Below are 21545 nucleotides of genomic sequence, written 5' to 3'. Positions count from 1 at the left end.
TTAATAGCACTGTGTGTTCTTGCAAAGGACCCTAGCACCCACATGGTAGCTCATATGTGATACTCATACCTACATACAGGAAAACATTCACACACATAAAGTAAAGATAATCTATTTTTAAATAACCTGAAGTACCGATGATTGGTCCTTGGGTCTCACATACACTGTGTGAGTGCTCTATCTCTGAGCTTTCTTTGTAACCCCAGGTCTCCTTTTATTTTTTATTTTAAGTGAAGGTTAAGTTGCCTAGACTGGCCTTAAACTCCCAATGTAGCCAAGGGAGTCCTTGGACATTCAATCCTTTGCCTCAGCCTCCTACATCCTGAGATTCTAAGTCAGCACCATCAGGACTGGTCCCTGACTTTTATCATTACTCCTTAAATAATACAGTAGACTACCAACTATATAATATTTCTGTTGCATTGCCTCATACAGGCAAGCAAGAGATGATTAACAAGTGTAGAAGGTTCTCTGCCTTCTTTGCAGACAGCCTGCCACTGAATAGAAGAGACTTGAGCATCTTTAAATATTAATATTCATGAGGATCCTGGGGCCAATTTTCATGGGCATCAAGCAGCAACTATAACTGTAATAGTTAAGCTGCAGAGTACATTGATTTTGAAGAAATACATATGTATACAGCCTTTGGGTAGAAACTGGGCAAGGAAGGAAATACCCTTCCTTAGGCATTTTCCTTCAGTGATGAGGCTTCCCAGGTAATGGAGTGTGGACTGGTGAATGAGTGAGTGAATGAATGAATGAATGAACAAACTTGGTCTTTCCAGTTCTACAACATGACTGAAGTTCTCACTATAAGCCCATTTCATAGGAAGAATTGGTAAAAAGGACAAGGATTTTTCTCCTCAGAATTCTCTTTGTACCTGAGGGAACATCAGAAACTCTCACAATGAAATATTATCTGGCCATAGTCACTGTGTGCAGCAGGAAACTTTACTCGCTGGGGTTTTATCACATAGAAATCTTATATTCTTGGGCCTCTAGCAGATCAGTTGCCATCAAGAAGAGGAAGTAACCGGAAATGATGGCCATAAATACTGTGAGAATATGTGTTTTTGTAATAAAGTCACTTGGTTAAAAAAAACTAGATGTCCATAGGTCTCAGGAGCAAAGCTGCACTATGCCAAAAAATGTGTACCCAATTGGTGAGGCCCTGTCCTCAAAAAGCAGGCTGGCTCCAGGACAGACTGTGGTCCAGCATCCTGCTGGTTAATTTGATGTCAATTTGATGCAAGCTAGAGTCATCTGAGCGTCAACTAAGGAAATACATCCAGAAGACTGAGCTGTAGGTAAGCTTGTAGGGCATCTTTCTTAGAGACCAATGTAAAAGGTTCCAGCCCAGTGTGGATGGGGCCACTCTGGATTCTGTAAGAAAGTAGGTTGAGCAAGCTAGTAAGCAGCTCCTCTAACACACACACACACACACACACACACACACAGCCTCTGCATCAGCTCCTGGCTCCAGGTTCCTAACCTTCTATAGCTCCTGTTCTGATCTTTTAATGATACTGTGTGGTGGAAGTGTAAGCCGAATAACCCCTTTCCTTCCTCTTTGGTCATGGTGTTTCATCATAGCAATAGCAACCTTAAGACAGGGGATATGTACAATCGTGTTCTCTACTGACCTACAAAAAAAACGGGGGCTTTCCACTGAACCATGTTCACCAAGTATGCAACTTCCCCTCATCCCAACTCAACTCTCAATTCTCTGAGAATGCCAATGTTACCTATCTTTTGCCTCTAGTACACTTAGTGATATACAATAAATGCCCACAGAATGACTCAACAATTCAAACTGATGGGCTAGTTCTCCCCAAGGGACTTCTAGATAATAGCTCTAGCTGTGAAACAAGAGGGACCAGGCTTCTGGGATCAGTCAATCCCACAAGAGGTAGCTTCGATGCTATGGAAAGAGCCACAGTCAGTCAGACTCCAGGGACCTGAGCCAACACATGCTCCTGTAGCTTGAATCTGGAAAATTATTTCCTCAATATTAGACAGTATGTGTACGGTAGTAAGACATGAAATGCTGTGAATCTATGATTTCTTCCATGCCTGTGTATTGTTTTAAAGATTCATTTTTTTAATTACGGAGGCGGGGGGAGGGGGCAGTGTGTACATGTGAGTGCAGGTGCCTGTGAAGGCCAAACAGGATGTCAGATCCTCTAGCGTTAGGGTGATGTGAGCCAACATGGGTGCTAGGAACTGAATTCTTGTCTTCTGCAAGAGCGGTACGTGTTCCTAACCATTGAGCCATCTAGCCAGCCCCCTAAATTTTTACGTCTTTGAAATGTGTAAGAAAGGGCAACTTAGGTAGGCATCTGAAACTGCACTCCGCCTGCATTTCTTTTATTTATATATTCAGATATGTACATGTTTTCGTGGCACTGGGGGAGGGCACCTAGATCTTCACACCCGCTAGGCAAGGCTGTACAACCGAGCTGTGTCGTCAGCCCCGTCTGGAATTTCTTAATCTTTGAATGAACTCTGAAATGAAACATTTTAGGGAGGAGTTAGGTTTACCAAGGACAAGCAAAACACGTCCTCCCCACTCCGTCCCGGAGGACTCGTTCCTCCTAATGAAATGTATTCACTTTCCCACAAAGATGCTCGGCTTGGGACACGCCCATCCATCCACAGGCGTACCTGGGTAAACTCAAGTGAAGCCTCTGATCTCAGAAGTACAGAGAGCAGAGGTGCTGAAGGCACACAAAAGCCCAGGGCCCAGTGCTGGATGGGGACACAGTCCCTTCCTCTCAGCTCCTCGCCTCTCAGAGAAGAGCCACAGACACAGAGCAATAGCTGCAAGTGGCTGAAGCAACTGCAAACAGGGCATGCTGACTCCAAGCCATGTCCCACAGGAGAGCTCACCTCTGAGCCAGTATGGCTCAGTTACCATCTAACGAGAGCACCAGCTAGGAGCTGAGTCTCCAAGAAGAGACCAAAATTATCACACTTTTCCTTTTTGCTCCCGGAGGGGAGGGGTTGGATGAGGTCTCATCTGTCACCCATGCCTACAAAACAGGGAGAACAGCACTGCTCATTCTGTCTACAGCCCCTGTGACGATTTAAGCAGAGAGGTAGGTCAACAGATGCGCAGAGAGGGTTGACCCCGTAGCACACACTCAGCCTGTTGCTGGTGCTGCAGCTGGGCAGATCAAGAAATCCACCTGAAGTCACAAAATCTAACCCCAGGCTCTTCAAAATCTTACAGAGAGCCAAAAGAGAGGCTTCTGCTTCCGCACTGGACCCCTGGGATAACAGCCTGGATGCTCTTCAAGAGAGAAAACAAAGCTACATCTGCGCCTGGGAAGGGCTGAGACTGCCCAGGTATGCTGGAGCCCTGGGTCTCTGGAGAGATTGCTCCCTGTGAGTACAGAAGTTTACGGGTATCACCAAGAGACGAAACCAAGCAACAGTCCCAAGATGAACTTTCCCAGAGGAAGAAGGAGAAGAAATTACAACCCCAGAGAGGTATGCTGTCCATCCAGCAGACAGCAAAAATTAAAGAACAGATCTGAGATGTACAGGTGGACAAACAGGAAACCTGGTACCCCACTGACATGTCAAACTGTGCTCTTCATGAGTGATCTGATCATGAGTGATCTGATCATGTTTATTAGGTTCTTAAGTGTGTATTAGGATGATCCAGCAACTCTTCTCCTTGGTAACCACCACAGAGAACCATTAGCTTGTGTGCCCAAAGGAATATACTACAGAACACACATCCCAACAAAGCCAGAGCCAGTCTAACCACCATGAGCTGAATCATGGACACTCCTCGTGTTCGGTGTGGCATGAAAACAAAGGAGACTGACCCAGGCTGCTTCAAAAGCATTATAGGATACATCATGAAATGTTTTAAAGGGTTATGAAATAGGCCAGCCAGCATAACATGCATTCTAAAAACAAAAAATGGAGGGCTGGGGAGATGGATCCACAGGGCGAGTAAAACAGTTTGCTGCCCAAATGTGAGGACCTGAGTTTGGATCCCCAGAACCCACACATACACCAAGTAGGCATGGCATCCCACCTATGACCTCTACACATGGGAGGCTGAAACAAAATTCCTTGGAGCAAACTGGCTATCGAGTCTGCAAGCTCTGGGTTCAAATGAGAGACCTTGCCTCAATAGATAAGATAGAGAGAAGGAAAACACCTGACTTCAACCTCTGGCTTCCGAATGCATGTATGAGATACAGACACACACACACACACAACAACAACAACAACAACTGAGAAGAAATTTAAGAATGACCTTCCTTCTATATATCTAGATACCAAGAAAAAGTTCCGGAAGGAAGTATACATATTATATAAAGGATAAACATGGACTGCACTGACCATAGGAGAACAGGAATGGGTTCAGGACTGAGAATTAAAATTATTTTTTAATTCCTAAAATTAAAAAGTTATTATTTAAAAAGAAAGAAAGAAAGAGAGAGAGAGAGAGAGAGAGAGAGAGAAAGAAAGAAGGAGGAAATGAAAGAGGGAGGAAGAAATGGCTCAGAGAGCTCAGTGTCCATCCTGCTTGCTCCTGGGAGGCTGACCACTCACAAACACGACGTTCTGAGCATCTGTGTCTGGGAATGAACACACACAGTTTTGAACCAAGACACATTTTATACCACATTGTTCCTATTGATCCCAGCTCTTCTGGGGCTGAGAAAATTTCCTTCATATTTAACGACAGTTTCTCTCCTCTGGTGGAACAAACTGGAGATGTCAAAGAAGATGTGTGTTTGGAGGGCATAGGGTCAAGTCCAGAGCCTGATGCATGCTGGGAAAACACTCTACCACCAAGCTCCTCACCTAGCCCCTTGCAACCTCCAGACTCTTCTGAGTCTCTCTCTACCAACACAAACGGGCAAGGAGGACAGGAGACTGTATCGAGTCACTGTGGACACTCTTTTCCCTAACTGTTACCTTTCCTTGTGCTCCTCCATTCCTCTGTAAATGCACTGATGCATTACTGTGAAACGCTCTGCAGACTCAGCGTGCCAGACCCAGATCTTCTTTCCTAAAAAACAAAGGGAGCAAGGGAATGGATTAGAATAAAGCACAATGACACATATGAAGGAAAATGTCACAGTGAGACCCGCTCCTCTACAGCAACTTAACTCAGGACTCAGTAAGACAAACGACCGTCATTTACACACAAAACTGGTGCATTGCAGTCATAGAAACACCCAGAGGGCCACATTAGACTGTATCAAATGCTTCCCAGGACCCCTTCAAATCCATCCTTTCTTCCACAATACCAAACTGAATATCTCTAAATCAAAAAAAAAATCTAAACTCTAAATCGAAAACTTCAGAACACCAACAAGATACCAAGTAAAAAAAATCCTAGACCAGAAAACATTGTACTACTCATGAAATTAATGTTTAAAATATTACATAAAGGTAACTTTGGGCTATGTGCGTAAGATATAGATGAAAGATAAATCCCGTGTCTAGAGTTGTGCCCCTCTCCATGATATCTCATTACCAATATGCAGATAGTCCACAATCTGACAAAAATTAAAACGTCCTGGTTTCTGAAAAAGGTAATAATGTATCTGAGTTCTCGGGCACTACTTTCCCAGGCATCCTTGTGGTATCTTCCATGAGACTACTGAGCAGGTCACCTGGTACAGGATGAGGAGCACAAATGACATCTAAAGTTGACACAAAATGATTCCTTGGAATGGTACAGGCCCCCTCAAAGCTCACGATGCCTACGTTGAAGATCCAAGTTGAAGTACTCAGAAGTAACAGAAGCTAGTGGGAGACAGAGGAACAGATAAGAAGACCTGGAGAGAATATCCCAGGATCTTCCTTCCCCTCACTGTGGGAACATCGCCAGAGGGAACATGAGCCATACTCCTAGGATCCTGGTTCAGCCACAGTTCCCGCATTCCTCACCAAGAAGACTGAGGTTAACATCACAAGATTCTCTTCATAGGCATCCCTCTAAAGAGAAACCAGGTACTTCATTGGGTGGTACACTAAAAAACGCAGTCAGCTTCCACTCTAGAAGGTTGTTCTTAGTGATAGCGAGTTTACTTCCAACCCAGTGCCTCCTAGACAGAGATCACGGGTAATGCTGGTCACCCACGATCGGCTAATCTGCTGCTACACGGGTGCCCAGCCCTGCTGCTACAACCACCTTGACCACTGAGCCTCAAAGGCCTGCTTGGCAGTGCTCTGGCTTATCATCTCCCATCTGTTCCACGTGGCTCTGACCTTCTCCCAGGTTGAATATCTTCTGATTGACTCTGATGCAGGTGAGAAGGACCAGATTCCTAGGACGCCTGCCCCCAGCCAGCCAGACCCAGTGTTAGAGAGATTCCCCAGCCCCTGCCTCCCATGCTGGTCTTTCAATTAACTTGTACAGATCAGGGCATGAGATATTTTTAGCATCTGGATCCCTGTCTAGGGCCACTGATCTGTCTTCCATCAGAGCTAACTTCATCAGCTGCCGCATGTGCATTCTGGAGGGTGGGGCAGGAGTAAGGAGAGCTTAAGAACCGACTGACCGTTGATCCAAGAAAAGGAGAGGGCTTGAGGCACTCTGGGGGTGCCTTGGCAATACAGTTGCAAAGCAGGAGGGAAATATCAACTACTCACATCTGGGTCACTCTGTGGCTAGGATCGTCTCAGTTCATCTCCCTCCAGTCTGGAAGCCAAGATTACTCAGTATCAACCTCCTCTGCATGAAGCACAGGCCCCTCTCCCTCATCCTCAATGAGTCCAACAATCCCCGCCCCCACTAAACTGTGAGAAGGCACCTGGGAGGAGTGGCTAGCTTGACCCAGGAAAATAGAAAGTGTTCTGTTGCTTTTCAGGTTTTTGTTTTGAGAGAGGCCTCCCGTAAGCTAAGCTGGCTTCCAACTTACTATGTGGCTTGTACTGCCATGAACTTCTAAACCTCCGGTCTTCAATTCCCAAGTGCTCGGATTGCAAGTACACACCACCGAGCCATTTGGAAGCCATCACCCTGCAGCTTGTACCTGAAGGCAGTGCAACAATTTCTACCTCAGCGTTGAGGGGTGTCACGGACCAGGTTCTGACATGGAGGACGCCAAGGAATTCTCACACCAGACCTAGTAAGAAGGCACTACTACTGCCTCATCCTAGGAATCAAGAAAGTGGGGCTGAAAGGGAGGAAGGGGTGCCTGGAAATGGCAGAGGGTGTACTTAGTGCCCCTGAGATGAACACTCCTGTCCCCACCCTCCAAAATTAAAAAGAAGTTCATAAAGAAGACCTAGAAATGTTCACCCAGACCACAGATACTAGATTACAAATAATGAGAACAGACATATGACCTGAGGAGTCTGCAATCCTTGCCACTGTACTATATACTATATATATATATAGCTTGATCATGAATGAATGAATGAATGAATGAATGAATGGACAAATAGACACTGAGCCCAGAATTACCAATTCCTGTAAAAGGAACTTATCCCACACGTCACTTCACACCACTGTTGGTGATAAGCACAGCCACCATTGCCTAAGGCAGTAACCCTGGTTCACACAGGCACCTGCACACAGCCTCCAGGGGAGCCAGGATCACAGACATTACAGAGATATATGCAGAGCTCCAGGAGGCTGGGACCTGCTTTCAGGTGATGGCAATTCTCAAACTAAGCAGTGGACTTCACAGCCTGGGCTTTTCCTCACCACTCGCCTTGGTCAGTTAGAGCCAGACAAAGATGAGGTCTGTGCCGTTCTAACTCTTTAGATGGAAAGTTCTGTGTCAATCTCAAATTTGTCAGCAATCAGCCATCACAGTTATTTCTCTGGAAGAGGAATTTAGTATGACCACGCCCTCATTCCTCTCCTCAGCTGCCTGCAATCGGTACTTACTGGCGTTTCCTGAGCACTGGACTCCTGTACAGATGGTACCACTGTGTTCACTGGCTATGAGGTCCTGTAACAAAACATCCCTTAAAAACATCTACTCCTAGAAGGCACAGACTCCGGTGAGAATGTAAAGCAACCAGAACTCAGATTGCTGCTCTTGGAACATCTTGTGAGACTATGGCAATTATCAAGTCACTATATATACTCAGTACAAGGTATGTTCTGGAATGTTCTCAGTAGCACTTTTCCAAACAGTATTTTCCCACTGCTGTTGCTACACAAAAGCTTTTACCGCTGTTAACAGACATCATGACCAAGGCAAGACTTATAAAGGACAACATTTAATTGGGGCTGGCTTACAGGTTCAGAGGTTCAGTCCATCATCATCAAGGTGGGACATGGCAACATCTAGGCAAATATGGTACAGGCAGAGCTGAGAGTTCTACATCTTCATCTGAAGGCTGCTAGTGGAAGACTGGCTTCCAGGCAGCTAGGACTACGGTATTACAGCCCACACCCACTGTGACACACCTACTCCAACAAGACTACATCTCCTAATGCCACTCCCTGGCCCAAGCATATACAAACCATCACAAAATGTGTCCTCTAACAGAACTGCACTCCTTCCAGAAGCACTAGCGATCTTGCTTTGTCTTGCATTTTCTGGCTTCCAGAAGCTGACCTGTATGGACCCCTCAGCTGATTTCGTCCTCCATCTTCAGAGACAACAATGTGGCATCTTCAGACCTTTCACTCCTCCCTCAGCTCTAAGTGTCATGTCTCAATCTTGGACATCTCCTCCCCACAACTTCCCTCTGTCACTGGGATGACACTGGTCCTTCTATAATAATTTAGGACAATTTGCCCCATGGGAAGATCCTTAACCTAACATCTACAAAGTCCCTCTTGCCACCTAAGGTCACCTACTCTCGAGTATTGCAAGTGAGGGGATCCCTGTTCTTCTAAATCAAGGGCATCTCTGAGAACAGTGGTTCTCAGCTTTCCTAATGTTGTTCCTTTAATACAGTTCCTCATGCCATGGAACTGTAAACATAAAATTATTTTCATTGCTACTTCATAACGGTAATTTTGTTATTGTTATGAATCACAGTGTAAATATCTGATATGCAGATGATCTTAGGCAATTTCTAAGAAAGGGCCATTCGACCCCCAAATGGGCCATGACTCCCAGGTTAAGAACGGCTGTTTTAGAGTGTCTCGTGTAAGGTATCACAAGCCTCAACCCAGACACTGCGCAAAGGTTCATCAAGAGGAAAGCAATGACATGCAACAACTCAAGCTGAGGACACCTGTACAGTTGGTTTTCAGAGAGGCGGAGGCCGTTCTAACTGTCACAACCTCTTAGCTGTCAGGTCAGTGGTTGGAGGAACAGACAATGCCTGGAAGAGGGCACAGGATGGCATTGGGGACTTCAGGCAAACTTAGGTTTCTTTCTCTTTTTTGTGTATTTTGCTTCTGGTTCTTTGAGGCAGAGTCTCACTCTGTAGCCTAGACTTGACCAGAACTCACAGCATAGCATAACCCAGACTGAGTCTGAATTCACAGCAGTCATCCTGCCTCCCCTCCAAGCTCTTAGTTACAGTGACACACACTTGGAACCTAGCACCTGAGAGGCTGAAGCAGGAGGATCGTGAGTTCTCGTACAGTCTGACCTATGTGTGGCAAGACTTTGTCTCCAAAAGAGGAAGAAAGGAAAGTGGAAGAAAGAAAAAAAAAATCCATGGAATCCATTTATAGAGCCTAGCTGGTTTCATAAATATACAAGTAACAAATCAAGGCTCGTCATCAAACATGACCTCCTCGTTTGTGGATCTCAGAAATCGACCACACACCCCCAAAGAGACTCCTAATGCCCCTGTGTCTTCTGCTATGCACTTTATAAAAACTTATCAGCAACCAACAGTCAGAGTTTGTCCTCCAGGCTTTTACTGGAGAGAGGAGAAAGAACTGGATACATGTTCCCTGTTGTCTACTCCCCTCAGGGCTAGAGCCAAAGTCAGAGATAAAGGTTTATTGGACAGTTTGGCCTGGGACCACAAGGTCCCAAGCCACCTGCCCTAGATGACCTCACCTCCTCAACAGCCAAGAATGATGACCCAGAGCCATGGCTAAAAAGCAAGGTCACATCCCTCAAGGACAGCTATGGACACTAAACTGAAGCAGAGATAACAAGCTAGACCCGTAGCTGCCCATCACAAGAGCAGCACACAGAGGCCAGCAACACTGATGACAGCCTTAAACTTGGGTGTTCTTGTCCATCAAGACCTGTTCTCAGCTAGTGTCCAAACACAACTCAGCATCACAGGGACCCAGCAGGGCATCTGTGGCAGCATGGTATTCTATCCAAGTGTCCACTGGCCATCTTTGGATTTCCTACAATGGTCTGGAGTATCTTCATGGATACACACAAAAAATGCTTACACCTCAGGAGCACAGAGACTCCTGAGGATGGGAGGGGAAAATGACTAGCAACCCCACCCATCAGCAGGGCGTCGAGTGGATGCGGACAGCCCAGGATAGAGGACAGAGCCCCTGTGAAAGCAAGGAAACAGACTCGGGTGCATCTTCCTGGGATGTGATGAGTGACAGAATACAGGAAGACCTGCGGCTTTGGATGAGTAGACAATGCCTGGAAGAGGGCACAGGATGGCTTTGGGGACTTCTGGAGAACTTAGGTTTCTTTCTGTTTTTTTTGTGTATATTTTGCTTTTGGTTTTCCGAGATAGGGTTTCACTCTATAGTCCAGACTGGACTAAACTCATCATGTGGGGTAACCCAGACTGAGTCTGGACTCACAGTAACTTTCCTGTCCCTCAAAAGCCCGTTTTGTGCACTGGAGCCAACACATCCCAGCTTCAAGGCACAGGCACGTACTGGGTGTTTCCTTCAGCTGTGCTCAGTCAGATCAGACTGGTGCCTTGAAACTAGTCATGGTGGGAATTTAAGCCAAAGAAACCAGACTATAACTCATGGCTACCTTTTTTCTACCTGTCCCCAAAAGCCGCCTATGTAACAATCCCAAACATGCACTGTGTATATGCAAATATGTCTAACACTTGGAAGAAACCAATTCTTGGGTCTGGGGATCCAGCCCGCCGTCAGAGCACCACCATGCTGTGTGTACAATGCTCAGAACTAGAATGGGGAAAGAAGACAAACAATGTCAAAGCTAGCTTCATTTTTTTTAAGAAAGGCTTACATGTGTATATGTGTACGTGTGTATACGTGTGTGGTGTACATGTATGTTTTTGTGTGTGAGCATGTATGCATACATATGTGTACACATGTGTGTGGTATCCACGGGTAGGTTGATGCTGGATGTCTTTCTTGATTGTTTCCACATTATATATCAAGACAAGATCTCAACCAGATGGTGGTGGCAGCACATGCCTTTAATCCCAACATTCAGGAGGCAGTGGCAGGCTTATCTCTGAATTCTAGGACAGCCTGGTTTAGAGAGTGAGTTTCAAGACAGCCAGGGTTACACAGAGAGACTCTGCCTCAAAACAAACAAACAATCAAACAAACAAAGAAAGATCTCACTTGACCCAGAGTATGCTGAATCAGCTCTTCTAACCAGGTTGCTCCAGGAATCCCCCCTTGTATTGGGACAACAGGCAGGCTGTTGTCTGTTGTCCCAACACACCCATCCAGCATTTACATGGGTGTCAAGGATTCAAACTCTACTCACAGATGTGAGGAAAGCACTTTACTCACTCAGCCATCTCCCTGGTACCCAGTGCTGTTTTGAATATCAGAGGCAGATGCCTCTGAGATGGGATACAGGACATGGAGCTGACTGAAGGTGATGGCAGGCCTCAGCATCACTAATGATTTTAGGTTCTTTTCAATTATTTCCCATGTTGTTTTGTTTTTTGTTTTGCTTTGTTTTGTTTTTAAAACATTGCGTAGCTTGGTGTGGTGACAGAGGCAGGAGGATTACAAATTCAAAACCAACCTGAGCTACACAGTGAGACTTGGCATAAAAAAAAAAATGAATAAAGACAAACATCAAAGACTAAACGTATAGCTCTTGCCTAGTATGTACAAAGGCCTGAGTTCCAGCCCCAGCACCAGAAGAAAAGGCATTGAGCATTTCAGCACGATGTGACATAGCAATTAAGGAGGGATCCACAGGTACATGGTGAAGGCCAAGCCAGCCTGAGTCACAGATGTCTCCTCAGAGAGGTGCTGTGTGTGTGCAGCTTTGACGGGTATGTAAGAGCCTGGAAAGCCAACAAGCTGGGGCTCCTCTGGGAAGAAGGCAGAGGATAAGCAGTTGCCTGATGTAAACTCAATCAGTCATGCCTCCTGGGCCTCACCAGAGGACCCTGAAGAATGGTACCTTCCTCATACCCCTGACACTCTCTTCCCTCACCCTGATCCCACCAGTGTGAGCCGGTGTTTCCCCACCTGCATGGGAGTTTTGTGGTTCCCTGACTAAGCACACTTTGATGAGTGCAATGCTTGGTGAACAGATGGGAAATATCCGGGAACTGTATGCTCTCCCCTCTAACACAGCTGCTACAGCTGGAAAAACAAAGCAGCCCTGGTGGGGATCTGACCACCCCAGCATCTCAGGAAAAGAAGCGAAAGAGATAAAACATAAGTAGACCCATAAGCTGCCACCCTGTCAGAGAGAGAAGAGAGCTGCAGATACAAGGGCCTCAGGCACTGAGTTTCCACACACAGCGTCAAGATGCTGCAACACTGAACCAGATCCAGGGCTATTATCACACATGCTGCAGCAAGTACTTCCAACTCAGGCTCTGCCAGGCAGCTTCAGGGCTCTCCAGAGAGCTTAGCTGCTGTACATAGAGGCCGAAGGACCATCCCAGTTTTCTTTGGGTGTCAGAAGACTGACTGTGTGGGCCCAGCTTCCATCAGGTGCTTGTTTATGGAGGCTTGGGTGGAGAGCTGCTCATTCCTCAAGTGAAAGGAACCTATCCCAGATCCCAAGACAAGAGCGCTTGGAAAGGAAGCCACCAGCGATCTACTCCTGCTGGCCCCCAGGCTGCCCTTCTTCAGTCCGAAAGGTACTTCAGTTTCACCCAGGGCATCTCATCTCCCCCATGATTTACATGACTGCTGGAATAGCTCGGCTGGTAAAGGCAATTTCTACCAAACCAGATGACCTGAACTTCAATCCCTGGGACCCTCAGGGTAGAAGGAGAGCCAAGTCCTACATGCTGTCCTCCCATCTCTGCAAGCATGCATGCCATGGAACATGCATGCACGCGCGCACACACACAGAGTAAGTAATGTAATGTTAAAAAGTAGGTGATTCCAGGGTTGGGGGTGCAAGGTCCTCTGGGTTCAATTCTGAGCACCCTGAAGAAAGAAAATGAGAAACCAGCATGGTGGCAAAAATCAGCGTGGTGGCAAAGAGCTGTAATTTTAGCTATGCCAGGAGACTGGCATAGGATGATTGTATGAACCAAGAAATTCAAGACCAGCCTGGGCAATATAATGAAAACCCCAACCCTAAAATAAGTAAACAAATAAAAAGTTTTAATGCAACAACAACAAAAACAAACAAAAAAAACTAGAAAAACCTTGAATTATATAAAGCTATTACCGTCTGCCTGATTCTCTCAAGGTCCCTCACACACTGTTCTGAGTGGACATTTGATACATTTTTCTTGATGGTCAGGAAACACACTGGTGGCTTATAAAACCATGGGGGACCCAAAGGTGGGAGGAAGTGAGATGCTCAAGAAAATGGAGACAGTCTAGGGTTTCCCGTCCTATGCTGTTGTGAGCCAGACACTTCCAAGACAAGTCCACTTGTGGGACAGGACATAGGCTGCCCAATGGCCTGAGGACCACTGTCCTTGCTGCCCTCTTCCACACTGCCACTGGCAATGGTGCCAGGCTCTCTCCTGTGCTCAGTACCTGCTGAGCCTTCCAACACCTTTGGACTCTTCCAGCAGCATGCATGTCAAAGACGCATCTCCTCACAGATGAGGACACACAGGCACTGACGAGCCAATGACAACAAGAAGAAACACACTGCCCTGAACTCACTCGGCTCCAGAACGGCAGCCCAGCCTGCCTCATTGCCAATTATACATAAGGACAAACGCACATGTGCAGCAACCCCTGAGCAGCCAAAAACTAAAAATGCCACAAACAGGTGAGCTCTCTGCCCCTTTTTTGAAACAGGGTTTCTCTGTATGACTCTGGCTATCCTAGAATACTCTGTAGACCAGGCTAGCCTCAAACTTAAGAGATTTGCCTGTTTCTGCCTCCCGAGTGACTGACCAAGGACCCCATGAATAAGGGTGACTCCCGAGTGACTGACCCCATGAATAAGGTCACCCAAAAGGCCAATGTAGTGGTCACCGTAACCCTCACCTTTCAGAGAAAGAAAGAGACTCTGGCCTGTGCAGCATGACCAAGCTCTGGCAGCTGTAACTGGACAGCGAAATGGAATGACCAGATCTCCCAAAACCCTAACAGTTCATAGGTTCTAACAGCTGAATACCCACAGCCTGAGTCTATACCAACCCTCTGGCTGCGTGTCAGTGCCATCCCTGTACTCTGACCCTCATGTGCCAGCTAAGAAAGACTAAGGGGAAGAGCAACTGCATCCTTTCAACATTGCCTGGCACATAATGAAGTTAGAGGGGAAAATCCTACAGAGTCCAAAATCACGCTGGGAAGCCCCGAGGAAAGGTGCTGAAGCAGGTGCTATACCTGCAGTACCAAATCACATCAGCCATCAGAATTAGAAAACAACAGGAGCCAAATGGAGAAGCTGAGGCAGGAGGATTCCAGACCAGGCTGAATACATAATGTGTCACAATATTCATAGGAGGGGAAGAGAAAAAGGAGGAAGGAACAGGGAGGGAAAGGCAGGGGAGAACACGAGCCCTATGCTTTGTTAGGGTAAAAGACTTGTTCCCTACTGCATCCCTCCCATGAGACTGGCAAAGAGAAGGAGAGCATACGCTAAAGCAAACTGGGGGGCAGGGAGGGCAATAAAAGAGAAAGAGAGGGAAAGCATCAGAGGTCTGTAACTTCCAGATGTACACACTGGTCTGCCGCCATTAGCTGGGCAATGGGAGCAGGTGTGACCAGCTTAAGGAACCTCTCTATCTTTACCGTCTACTCTTTCCAGAACATACACGCATTAAGTAGGCTAAATGATTATTCCTCTTTTTCCTTTAAGCTTCTAATTTAGTTTGCATAAATTAACTACCAGAGGACCATAGCATGCAAGAGGACTCCAAGCTCATGCTACCAGAATTCCAGGATGACGTGATTTTCTGACAAACAGGCTAAGACACCTATACTATAGACACTTTCAAAATATCAGTGGAGGCCTTGGGTTCTAACGTTGGACTTCCAGAACTCTAATTTTGCTTCCCCCGCCTAGCAGCTATGAGACCAAGGAAAGGACTTTTCTTTTTTTTTATTATTAAAGATTTATTTATTTATTATATATGAGTACACTGTAGCTGTCTTCAGACACACCAGAAGAGGGCAACAGATCTCATTACAGATGGTTGTGAGCCACCATGTGGTTGCTGGGATTTGAACTCAGAACCTCTGGAAGTGCAGTCAGTGCTCTTAACCACTGAGCCCTCTCTCCAGCCCCCAGGAAAGGACTTTTCTATGCCTTGGTTTCTCCAACTATAAAAAGGCACTATAAAGGAATCAAGATGGGGGAGGGGAGTGGGGACTCAAGGAGACAGTCAAGCCAAGAACCCACCATGGTACCTTACCTAGAGTTAGGGTCCCTTCCCCCTTTACAGAACAAACATGAGAAGGCAAGGTGACTCTCAGGCTACCACACAGCTCACTGGAAGCTCACTGGTGAGCAAGTCTCACTTCCTATTTGCCAGGCACGAGATCTCTGCTGCACCAAGCAAGGTTAGGGTGACTGGCTGTTAAAGGACCTGCATGGCAGACCCAGCAGCTTTCCCAAGCATCGAGGTTGAGCACACAGGAGGGTGAGAAGAAGGTGGATAAAAATACTCCGTGAGGAAACATTACAGACCCACCCAGAAGGCAAGACTGTACATGCATGGAGATCTCAGGAGGCTGAAAACCAGCGTCCTAGCCAGTCAGTGGCAAGTAACCTTCCAAGTACCTCCTGAGTACTTCATCCCCTTCCTGCTGAGTTGCTGTACACACAGGTCTCTTTCCAGACACCTCCCCTGAACACACCCCCACCTGCCTTCAGTAAGCTCTCTTCTCTCCTCTGACTCTGAACTCCTAGATTTGGATCAGCTTTGCAAGACACCCTCCAGAATTCCAGATCCCAAAAGATTCAACTCACAGAAGAAATAACACAGAGGGAAGCATACCATGAAGCTCTGCCAGCCCTGTTGTGCCAATTGCTAGCCCTTCCCCTACTGTTAGGAGACTCAGCTAGGGGGTAGGTACCTCTCCCACCATGATGGGCTCTCCTCACCTGGCAGATATGCCCAGATATCCAACACCACACCTTCCACAGAACCCTGAAAACTTGCAGGGCCTTTCCATCGGGTTATAGTCATTCTTTTGTGCCCAACAAAAGGCAGGTAATGGAAATGAATAGGTACTTCTGGAGTCAAAGCCTGACACTTGAGCCCCATGCTCTCCTAAGACAGGAAGAGAAAGACTTAGGGCTGGAATGTGAGAAGAGCTGTCCTCCCAAGAGAAGAAGACCACAGACTAAAACACTGGGGATGAGGACACCACGCTGCTGGAGTGTCAGCTGTGGTAAAGATACTCACCCTTGGGTTATTGCTGGGGACAGAAGAGAGACACAAGAGCTCAGGACAACCCAGGCCTTTCGATTCCTGCCACCATCTAAAAGTCTCACCTGGTGACTTGGCATCAAGGAAACCGACCTCGCCCAGCATGGTGTGACATGCCAGAGCCTGTGGCTTGAGGATAAGAGCCCTATATTTCCATGACAGTCACAGGATTTCAGAATCAGCGTTCAGAGTCTACATGACAGGGCACAGAATCATCTATGCAAAGACGCATGCTTCACAGCAAGCCTGCCTGGGCCTGGAAATCTGCATTTCTTAGTCTTCCCAGGGATGGAGGCACCTTGCTGGGTTTATCTGTGGGAAATGCAAGGATGCACAGTAGTTGGTTCACCTAAGTCTGGGTGGGAAGCCAGAGCCTCCTGCCCTCCACCAATGCACACAATTATAAGCAGCTGGGCTCCCCAGGGGAATTTTCAGAAGTACAGGTGTCTGGGCTCTACTGACTGGACCTTGAGTTGAGGGCCTCAGCATCCTGACAGGATAGCTAGGAAGCCAATGCCTTAAGAGGCAATTTCCTCTCTCTAAGTATTGTTCCCTCTCCTTCTCTGCCTCCTTAGCCACAGGTCATCTTATCTCAGGCCTCTGGCGATAGAACATCTAGAGCCAAGCTACGTCTGCTGCTTCCTCAGAAGGAAAGGTTACTGAGCAGAGAAGGTAACACGGGAGAGAGACTGAGGTCTGAGGCAGGGGGATTGATTGTTGGTGGTCAAGGATATTGATGTTGTTATGAGGTTCAAGTTTCATAGGAGAAAAAAGCCAGAGAGTCAGACAGAGGCTGGAAAGACAGGCTAAGGCCAGACTAGAAAGAAAAGGCTGCAAACTTTGTAGCAAGGAACATGAACATAGGCCCAGGGGCCATAGCAATGGATGGCCATGAGCTACACAAGCAGCCATGGGATTCTGGGAAACAAGGGAGTAACATGTTTATCTACGCATGTCTGGGTCAACAGGAAGGAAATGAAATCCTCCAAAACTCACCAAAGGTTATCATCGCTCAACACACTGTGAGTGACTGGCAACAAATTTACTGTCATCACACACCTCACTCATGCCTTTGAAAGGCAACTCTATCAATAGACGCCCAAATTTTAACTATCCTCTTTGACCCAGAAGTCCTATGTCTATGAAGGACAGTGACTGCAGCATCCTTTCATAAGCAAAAAAAGAAAGGGGAAGAAATGGCCACCCAGAGCATCCGTCTTGGAAGACAGATCCACTGGCTCTTCTTCCTGCCCCTAGGAGTTGGAAACATTTCAGAATTCACAACCTGTTGCATTTTGAAAAGGTAACATGAAGTATGTGTATGTCCTACAAAACCATCACAGGGTGCAACCCTCCACAGGTGTGTAAATACTGCTGCGGCAGGACCATTTCTGTCTCATATGTGAAGGATCTATCAGCTCAAGTCAGGTTGGGTCCCCAAGTGAATTTAAAACACACTTTTCAAAAATACATTTAAAAAAATTTGTAACTATGGGGAAAACTAGATAACTGAATACTTACGATGCCAGTGAACCTTCACTGTGCTCTACAGAGGGCTCTAAGAGCCTCCCACGTATGCTCACTGCGCCCATCGGGCTCTGTCCTCTTCACTAGTCCCATGGCTCTGAGGGTTAGCACCCTTCAGCATCTCAGCATGGTTGCCATGCCAACTGAAGGCAGTCTTCAAGATTGCCAGGGCCATCATCCTACTCTACCACACGGCAATGAAGGGAGAGCTATTACTATCCCCACCCCATCTACACTTTCCTCTATCATCCAAGCGAGAAGCCGAGGTGTGGCTCCCCCTAGGCCACAGGCTAGTGTACGGCCCCTTATTCTATTGCCTCCTCTCCTCATCGTTCGCATTCATCTTTGAGTCACATGCTGGGCTTGAGAGCCCAGACGTTCTGGCTCTAGGGCCTATCTATCCTCTTGATCCCTACGGATCCTCACCTTTTCCAGGAAAAGTGCATTAGAACCTTTGTGGAATATCGCAGGTCACAAGCACATAGACGGTGAAGCCTTCCAATCCACAACCAGGGCATTACCTGCATCCTTAGCAGCTGGCACGTGGGCCAGAAGGAATGCATCCCTTCCTGGTTATGAAAACCATGGAGCAAGAGACCACAAAAGTACAAACCCTGGGCCTGGCCCCAGAATCTACTCAACCTGGAATCTGTCCCAGAAGACTGGCAGGGCTGCCCCAGCCCACCTACCTGAGAGAGGCACCTACCACTACCATCCTCACAGTCCAGCCCTGGCTTTGTATAAAGATGGCTGCCAGGCAACTCCCACCCCATCTAGGTTAGGTCACAACTGGAAACCTAAGGAAAGAAAACTCTAGAAGCACCCCCATAAACAGGCTCAAAAATTGGGAGATGCTTCCCTCCTCCCCATCCCAGGTAAGATCCTTCCAGGGATCTATAGCAGCTAGTGCTCAGTTGGTACAGGACACAAGGACAGGTGGATGAGGATAGGAAGAGACACTCAGAAGCCATCTCTGATGCCTGCACCCAGGTAAGGACAGATACCATAGCAGGAAGCCACCTTCTCTCCAGCCTGCCTTTCGTTCTGGATGTTACACCCCGAGCCCTCTTCCAAAGACTCTAACCAAAGGCTTTTGTAAAATCTCCTTTCCAAAGCACACACCAATAAAGTCGTAGTTTGCAACGTCACAAATTTTAAGCGTGCAACTCAATAGCACTCTTATATGACTATATCCTCATATAATCATCAATCAGATCAATCTGGGCTGTGGAGACAGATCAATGGGGAAAGTGTTTCCCTTGAGCATGAGACTCTAAGGTCCCATTCGGCTTTATTCATCATAGCCAGAAACTGGTAACAACCTCGATGTCCCCCAGCTGAAAAATGGACACAGAAAATGTGCTCCATTTTTGCAATGGAATACTACTCAGCTATTAAAAATACTACTCAGCTATTAAAAACAAAGACATGGCCGGGCGGTGGTGGCGCACGCCTTTAATCCCAGCACTTGGGAGGCAGAGGCAGGCGGATTTCTGAGTTCGAGAGTTTGAGGCTAGCCTGGTCTACAGAGTGAGTTCCAGGGCAGCCAGGGCTACACAGAGGAAACCCTGTCTCGAAAAAAAAAACAAAACAAAACAAAAAAACCCAAAAAACAAAAAACAAAAAACAAACAAACAAAAAAAAGAAATCCTAAAAAAAGAAAAAAAAAGATTAAGATATTGACCAAAACAGGGTTTTTTTGCCCCACATTTATAGAACTGAGAATCTTCAGGCCTGGCATCATGGTCACATTCATCAAGAAAGGACTAAATGGCAAGGGAGGTTACATATTTCCCATAATCTCTTTCAAATAAAAAAATCCTGGAAGAGGCAAGTTCTTCTCATAAACCAATATGGCCTTTTACACACAGCAAACAAAGAATGCCTTAGAAGTGTGGGTCGTGGTTTATGTCGTCAGTGATAAACTACACTGCACCTATTTGATACCTACATCTTCACAACCATGGCTACTTGCTCAAAGGAGTGTGGTACTTCCACGATGCATTGTCATCTGACATGAAGCTCCCTATCTGTGATAGCCCAGGGTAGAACACAACGAGCAACATCTGGTACCCACAGCGTGAGAGCTACCCTGGAACGCTGACCCACAACCAAGGCCAGGAATGTCTTTTTTATTGTGAAGGATTATTACCTGCATTTTCTAACTCTTTTCACAAGTGCAAGGAAAACTGCTCACATCTTCTCCGTAAGCCTGTGGCCTACAGCTACATCACACTTTGGAGTGTCTCCTTCCACGTGTTTGCATGGTGGCAAGTCCAGGCTCCTGAGCTGGTGACGGTGAGGTGTGGTTCTGTCACCTGTACGGCCTGAGGCAGGCTGCTCCGCCCCCAGAAAACCATTTTATTTTCTGGGAGGAGAGACTGCTGAGGTTCCCATTCGCTGTCAGGAAGGTTTGCAACAGAACAGAGGAGTCTCCAGCCAGACAGCAAAGACTCCAGAGCAGTGGCCCTCAACCTTCCTGATGCTGCAACCCTTGTGATACATTTCCTCATGTTATGGTGACCCCCTCAACCATCAAACTGCTTTCGTTGCTACTTCATAACTGTAATTTTGCTACTCTTATGAATCATAATGTAAACATCTGTGATTTCTGATGGTCTTAGGCAACCCCCCAAAGGGGTCACGATCCACAGGTTGAGAACCACTCATCCAGTAATTTGAATGCAGCTATTTCTATGGTCAAAATGACTCTAGATGCTGGGCAGTGGTGGATCACGCCTTTAATCCCAGCACTTGGGAGGCAGAGGCAGGCGGATTTCTGAGTTCGAGGCCAGCCTGGTCTATATAGTGAGTTCCAGGACAGCCGGAGATACACAGAGAAACCCTGTCTTGAAAAACCTAAAAAAAAAAAAAAAAGACTCTAGATACATGCTCCATTCTAGAGGGACAGCCTGCCCAGAAAGTGGGGTGAATTTCTCCACTCCACAGAGGAAACCAGTGGGTGGGGGAGGGGTGACTGGAGGAACAGCAGTGGCCTCTGAGTCATCGCTGCCCCTCCCTGCTGGATCCCTTTGTTCCACAGGAGGTGAGCTGTGACTCACATGGACTCCAGTCCTGGGCTGCACCCATCTGACCCAGTCCAGCTGCCCTGCCCAGCACCACTAAGGAAACATGGGAACATCATCCTCTTTCCCCAGGATTGGCCCCTGAGGGGATGCTGACCTGCAGCTCAAAATCCCATTGTGGCAGTAGATGCAGGGGAGCCTTGGGGTCCTGTGAGTTTACACCACCCTCACATCCACTGTCACCTATCACCGTCACCACCATCATCACCACCATCACCACTACCACCAGCACCAGCATCTCCACCAGCACCAGCATCTCCACCAGCACCAGCATCCCCACCAGCACCA

General features: G+C 46.9%; 1 protein-coding gene across 1 annotated transcript in view; it reads right to left on the bottom strand.

The window, feature by feature from the left end:
• Window positions 1–21545, bottom strand: part of Arhgef3 (Rho guanine nucleotide exchange factor 3) — a 287557-nt gene that overhangs the window by 250543 nt on the left and 15469 nt on the right. The window contains exon 2 of the mRNA XM_028754050.1: window positions 4945–5038. Within this exon, the coding sequence (XP_028609883.1) occupies window positions 4945–4988 (44 nt within the window). The 5' untranslated portion in view covers window positions 4989–5038. The remainder of the gene's footprint in view (window positions 1–4944; window positions 5039–21545) is intronic.

This window comes from Grammomys surdaster, unplaced genomic scaffold (assembly GCF_004785775.1).
Source record: "Grammomys surdaster isolate TR1022 unplaced genomic scaffold, NIH_TR_1.0 125979, whole genome shotgun sequence".
NCBI lineage: Eukaryota > Metazoa > Chordata > Mammalia > Rodentia > Muridae > Grammomys > Grammomys surdaster.
Note: the sequence above shows the minus strand (reverse complement) of the source record. Positions and strands in the feature narration are given on the sequence as shown.